This window comes from Dufourea novaeangliae, unplaced genomic scaffold, assembly GCF_001272555.1.
Source record: "Dufourea novaeangliae isolate 0120121106 unplaced genomic scaffold, ASM127255v1 scaffold177, whole genome shotgun sequence".
NCBI classification, from domain to species: Eukaryota; Metazoa; Arthropoda; class Insecta; order Hymenoptera; family Halictidae; genus Dufourea; species Dufourea novaeangliae.
The window spans coordinates 3,868,334-3,875,091 of record NW_015374070.1 but is presented as its reverse complement, the minus strand read 5'-3'; the positions used below and the strand labels follow the sequence as shown (position 1 = coordinate 3,875,091).

General features: G+C 31.4%; 1 protein-coding gene across 1 annotated transcript; it reads left to right on the top strand.

Annotated features, from left to right (window-relative positions):
* Positions 1 to 1,334: 1,334 nt before the first annotated feature.
* On the top strand, positions 1,335 to 4,093 carry LOC107190333. Its single transcript, XM_015579125.1, has 9 exons — positions 1,335 to 1,739; positions 2,019 to 2,108; positions 2,313 to 2,448; positions 2,579 to 2,803; positions 2,902 to 3,048; positions 3,127 to 3,235; positions 3,301 to 3,459; positions 3,524 to 3,741; positions 3,839 to 4,093. Exons 1-9 carry the CDS (start codon positions 1,642 to 1,644, stop codon positions 4,091 to 4,093), a joined length of 1,437 nt encoding a protein of 478 aa, XP_015434611.1. The 5' UTR covers positions 1,335 to 1,641.
* The last annotated feature ends 2,665 nt before the right edge of the window (positions 4,094 to 6,758 follow it).

Below are 6,758 nucleotides of genomic sequence, written 5' to 3'. Positions count from 1 at the left end.
GATAAACTATTTATGAAACTACATCTATTCTGAATGTATCTGTTACAAATATACAAATGTAAGGCAAGATATAAAAACGAATAAAACAAGAACATGTAAAAGGTAACATTAATAAAAATGTCCATTAACGATGCATTTAGAATAAATTGTCTTGTAGTTAAGGGAAAAAATATATACTTTTCCGTTTCATGTTTCATGACTGTCATATTTATCCCTTAACCTTAAATTGAAGCATCAGATATTTTTATTTTCGTGAAATCATATAGATACACGTAATATGAATGGAATATATAACACTTCATTTGTGCTAATAATACTCCGAATTCATGCTTTATCGGTAACGTCGGATATTGACACTAAAATGGTAACAGGGCTACGTAGCTCTATGAACGTGGGACAGAAAAAAGCATTGGATGATAGGTGTATTGTATACCTAGTCGGTGGTTATATCGTATACAATGAAGGAATAATTAGAAAAAATGAAGAATAATGAATAAATAAATGATTATAAATTATGATCTACATGTTACTTAGGAAATCATTCTTTTAGAATTTCTTGTTTTTTTTCTACTGATTTTTACAAACACGAATAGTAATGTAATTCATCGTAAAGTCATATTGAATACGTTTTTCTGTTTAAAGATCAAGGATTTACGATCGCAGTGAGCAAATTCACTCAAGATAAAAAAAATCGCAATTACGGTCGTGAATGAAGTTAAATCACGACCATGATCGTAATTCGGCTATCATTTTGATAAGTCACCGTTAGTGATTTTGCACGCCATCTCTAGTAGAGATGAGGTTGCAGTAGAGTGAGAGGATAATACATGGAGTCAAAGACTTTTCTTTCTAATGGGGCTGTTGGTGGGAGATTCTCCTACGTCTGTGTGGAGGCATTGCATGCGTGCAGCATGGCAGCATTCCTTCTCCTCATCGCCCTCCAGTCGCTTTCTCCCCTCTCTGCGATATGCGAGCGAGAGAGGAATGACTCCATTGCTACTTCTGTCCTTCGGTCTCTTCATCCCTACTATAATACCGTGCAGTCTATTATACATGTCTCTATGGAAACTACATAGTGACAAATTATGTAACCACCTCTACACGCTATGTGTTCACATGGCCTGTGTTCACCTCAGTTCACCTGTTTGAGCAAATGCAGCCGGTTGCCTATGTAAGTTCCAAAAATAATTTATAGAAAAAACAATATACATATAATACATAGTAAGAAAATAGATTGTAGTAGGAGAACTATAGAACTTCTATTTACCTGGGAATTAACATTATGTCATGAAATTGATGTATGTATTTAACAATCTTAACCATAAACACTGTCAGATATGTATTTGTAGCAGGTATACTGCATGTTTTGATTACTGCGTATGGTATCCCTGGTTTATTAGTGTATTTTTCTGCATTTTATAATTTAAATTAAACCATCTTCACTGAATATAAATATCCACATGCTAATTTGATTTTATTGATGTGTATTTTGCCCGGCATAACTAAATAATATATGCATCGTGATTAATGGAGTGTCCGTGAGGGGTTACACGAAGAGTTGACGGCATCAATATTTTTATAGGTCTACATACAAAGGCCAATACTACCTCGAATATTGAGTTTAAAGTTTATCTGCGCATCATGAAGAGTTCAAGCCGGTGTATTTATGTATTGCTGAATGTTTCCATAATTATTTTGATTACTGCTTCCGAAGATGAAAACTATTTTGAAAATCTGTCGTAAGTATTGGAATAAATTTTTACTAATGAGAGGAAATGGTGTATTACCAGTAGAATACGTACTGTACTAATTTATAACATATTTAAATTTATAAACCACAAAAAAATAATTAGTAATGTTTAATAAAGTCATTCATGTAACTAGAATTATTGATAAAAAAAGTCAACTTGTGTTTACTTCTAAATTTCGAATTCCATAACAATTTGAAATGGACTAAACATTCACAGTCTAATTGTTAATGTTGTTGTTTAACCATATGATAAACATTTTTCTTATAGAGATTCGGAAGATATGGTGGATCCTCATTCGTTCTTTTATGATGAATACAGCAAGCTGACAGTTGAAGGAACAGAAGAAAACATACAAATGTATGTATAAATTATTTATATCTTATATTATTAAAACAATATAATTATAAATAGATAATTATAAATAGATGTTACATCTGAAGTGCTACATGTTTTATTACGTTATATAAAAATGCGTATTGAACTTTTTATATGTCTAATATGATCTCTCCTAAGTAATATATTTTGAATTATTATAAGTAAAACAAGTATTAACTTTTTCAGAAAAAATGCAGAAGGAGAAAATAATGAAATTAAAAACAAATGTAAATATGCTAAAGAAATGGATAACTTTGATAGCCATGAAGGAATTTTTTATAAGCGTCTTATTAGCTTACTGTTATCAAACATTAGAATAAAGGTGGTAGCAAGAATATTATTTATATTAGATATATTTATAAAATAAATACTTAGACTTATTATCAAGTATTTAAGTAAATATGTTTATATACATTTAAAAGTAAATCGAGTATTTTATTCTCTGAAAATAGGAAAAAAATGATATACTTACAGTAGGAATATTAGAAATTGAGGTGTCTCATTCACAAATGCAAGTCTTAGAAAATTTACACACTCAAAAAATTTCTTTACGAGAAGTTGATGAAATTTTGAGTAATGCAATAAGAAAACCCCAGTACAATGTGACTGAAGCTGTGCATTACTTTGATGTAATACTTAAAAACTTTAAAATGGCACTTAAGACCATAGAGGATCATGTAAGAGAGTTTTCATATGAACATTCTATCCCATCACAGTATTTGTGTATATTATATGCATTAATATCAATAATTCTTTATGATTTTCAATACTGTAGCCTGATGGAGCTATAATTATATTTGTAATGTTAATGGTTGGTGTAATGTTGAAAACGGTTACTTGGGGACGTAGATTTTCGATGTTTGTTATTATACAGATTCTATTTGTATTGAGTTTCTTTATGACCTGGTGGCAACTTATACAAGTAAGTAAACTTAATTACTGATAAAAGTTACAAAACTATAAAATCTTATACCTGAAATTTGATTGCATATTCTAAAAGGAGGCAGAAATTAAATCTTTTGCGGAACAAATGAAATTTGCAACTGTACCAATATCTTGTCAGCCAGACAAAATGAACATGTGGGATAAAATTGTTGCATTTGTAACGTGTAAGTACATTAATAAGTATTTGGTAAGACTATTGCTTTTGTTATATCCAGTGGTACTTTTACAGCCAATGAAGATTGTGAAAAGTATTACCGAGTGACAATGTCTAATCCAACATTAAAAATCACTCCTGCATATGCATTGTCTCACTTTGTGACTACAGTCATTCTACATCCAATTACGCACATGGGAACTGTTGTGTCTGGTTTTATAAACAATGCGACAGGTAGTTGTATAATCGTAATTATTGAAGACCTAAACAAATTTTTTTAAATTTTGTATTCTTTCAGATTCTTTACCATGGGCATATGCATGGTTGATTAGATGCATACTTTTCTCATGCGTAGGTTGTGTGATAATAGTAATACCATTCTGCTTGACTGGTGCATCTTTTAATTTAGGGTTAGGGCCATTATTAAGATTTGGAATTGATTGTCGAAGAAGAAATAGGCATGATAATTCCCTGGAATGTGAAAAGAAAAGAGAACCAGTACAAATAATTCTTCAGGTAATATATTGTTCATTGAGAATGAATGGCACGTTATTATTTTCTTATTTGTATGTGCAATTGTTTAGCAAAAATACTAAATGTAGAAATTTTTCAGGTACCAGGCTCGAACATACCGGCGATAACAAGTGTTCCAGTTACTGAGAAATCGAAAGGAATAGAAATCTGTAATACTGAAACTGAAAAGCAAAATAATGTCGAGAAAAGTAAATCTGAGAAAGGTTGCACAGATTTATCTTGTGGCGACACCATAACAAATACAGCATTTTGTAAACATAAAACTGAAAAATCTAATTGTAAAGAAGTGAATGAATACGAAACAAAGAAAAATGTCGGAAGTGGAGATAATTAACATTATTTATTTTGTTATATTTTTGTACTATTGTTACCTTATATGTATATAATAGCATTAGATAATATACGTTAAGTAACTAAATATTTTATACAAATTGACATTGTTGTTTTAAGTTCGAAACATGATAAGTTAACATTTATTTAATATATATATGCATCTGTGGTATTTGTTATGATGTTTTAAAATTACTGATTTCGTAACTTTTGCGTTATTAAATTTAATTACGCTTTTATTGTATACTAATTTTATCATTTGATACAGTGGTAGATGTTTTTTAAGTGCTTAATCATACAGTATTAAACAATTGATTTGTTTTAAATTACTATTCGTGTACCTGTAACTATGATATTTAAAAATATATTCTTTTGCAGAGTTGCCGTGTATAATTTCTTACGTGTCCCAATTTCCACTAATACATTGAATTGTCCTCTAAATAAGAAAACAAACGCGAATTTATTCTAGTAGTTGGCAAGCAAACAAGGCATTGGTGAACATCACGTCTGTGTTTTCATAATTACAAGCAATTTCAAGATTCAGTATTATTTTCACACTTTCTTACCCAGTTCCTTAAATCGTTTCTTCTAGGACTCATTTGATATGAGTGAGATACTTTTCTACTTTATAACTGGTTATTGGATGCATATTTTAAAAAGTATATAGAAAAGAATTTGCCACAAATTAATTAGGTTTATATTGTTACTTGAATGTTAATATTTCATAATAATACGCTAATATGAAAATTATCGACGTGCCAGCAACTTATAAGTTTGTCTAACAATGTTCTATGTAATCACGTTTTAACGGAGTCTTGTACATTTTCAAAAAACATTACAAGGTGTAAGATATTCTGCATCAAAGTTATTTATATTAATAAATGACAGAACTTATATTAAATGATAACCTAATTTGTTTAAAGTGGTAATTGAGGGAAGGAGAGGTAGATATGAGACCGTAAAACTGAGTTTAGATTTGCAGATAATCATGCTTATGCAAATTAGCATTCTCTTCTCTACATATAATGTATACCTACTTGTAGAGCAAGTTATCATTTCGTATGTACCTTGTCAACAATGCAGTTCAATCTCTAATCTGCTTGTTGGACAAATACATCTCGAATTAGAAGTGATCTTTAATAAAAATTAGATTGAATTATCCAGTTGAAGTTGCAGTGTTCACTGTAATGAACCATAACACAGCGTTCACTCATAAACGAACTTCCTTCTATATAATCCAATTACTGTGATTTCGAATCATTGCAATATAACTCATTATTAACAAAATACAGTTTCTATTTTGATTAAATATACATGATACACGAGTAATGATATTTAATTAAAATAATTAACAAAACATGACGATTTAAATTAAAAACAACGTCTGGCTCATCTTAGAACGTCCGCTTTTATATGTATAATTAATCGTTCACAAAAATATCATTAAATATTATAATAAGAAATGAACTATTAAATACATACTTTATTCTGTACACGTATAAAGAATATGAAAGATTTCAGAATGTTTTAATGAAATAGTCGGTTATTATGTATTTTTCTTAATTATTCTCAATAATTCTTATTAACTTGTGAACAACAGAAGCTTCAATTCGAACACTGGAAAATTTATTTATTTCCATAGAAAGGAATTCTTTTTTTACCTGTATCGCCTCTGTATGTCTACATTGCATGCTGTCCGAAATAAAGGGAGAGGGTCTGCCGATGCATCGTGAAGATCTAACGCTTCGCTACACGCGGGTTATTGGCTGGTTTAAAAAAAAAAAACGAGTCGCAGGAGTTGGGCAGCCAAAACATTTGAAATGGCTCGATCGGATGGAACAGCGGTGAGAGAACTTTTTCAAATTGTTCACAGGCCCATAAACGGCAGGCGTGTTTATAACTAAAAGAGAAGGATACGTATTTAGGGTAGGGGTTTGGGTTCATAGGACCACAGATGCATTACATGCTCGAGATGACGCCTAAGAGAGGCAAATGGTTGTATACGTAAATACCAACATGCACAGCCCCTTAGTTCTGCTTCCGCAAAACCACCGTTTCTCCTTCGTGCATTATACTTGCCCCAGAAAGTTTGCGCGTCTTTTCTGTACTCATTCGTTGGTGTAAACGTGAACGCCTCTGTGATTTTTTTCAAATGTCCGGATTTACAATTAGCCGGTTTGAATGTACACAGAATTCTCTTCATGGCGACGTATTACCGTCATTACATATAGTGACTCCAATTCACTTTGAAAATTTAATTAATTCTGTTCAAGTTGGTGTTCGCGTTTCTTTCATTGCGACAATGTTGCAAATTTTTACGGTATGTCTTTATTATTTCAAATTTACCAATTCCCCCTCGTCGATCTTTTAAATCAAATTAAAGTTTCACGAGTATGTTGATCAAAATTGCACGTTCAATGAAATTCTATTCCATTTCGTAATTTTCAGTGCATGTAGCCTTCGTGTTATTTCGATTTACCATTGACCGACACCGTTCTTGGATAACAAGAAACGCGAGAATGCCCAGGGGAACGGTACGAACGGAGTAAAATTTAAATCCTACCGCCACCTAATCTAAAACAGAACGAGGAACATAATAATGATCATACCAGGCTGAAGCGGGCGTAGTTAAGGGCACGAAGCCGAGAAAAAGGTGCTAGAACGGAGTA

Coding starts and splice junctions, on each gene's coding strand:
- LOC107190333 (XM_015579125.1), top strand. CDS start 1,642: ATGAAGAGTTCAAGCCGGTGTATTTATGTATTGCTGAATGTTTCCATA. Junction 2,109..2,312: donor ACAGAAGAAAACATACAAAT/GTATGTATAAAT, acceptor TAACTTTTTCAG/AAAAAATGCAGAAGGAGAAA. Junction 3,742..3,838: donor CAGTACAAATAATTCTTCAG/GTAATATATTGT, acceptor GAAATTTTTCAG/GTACCAGGCTCGAACATACC.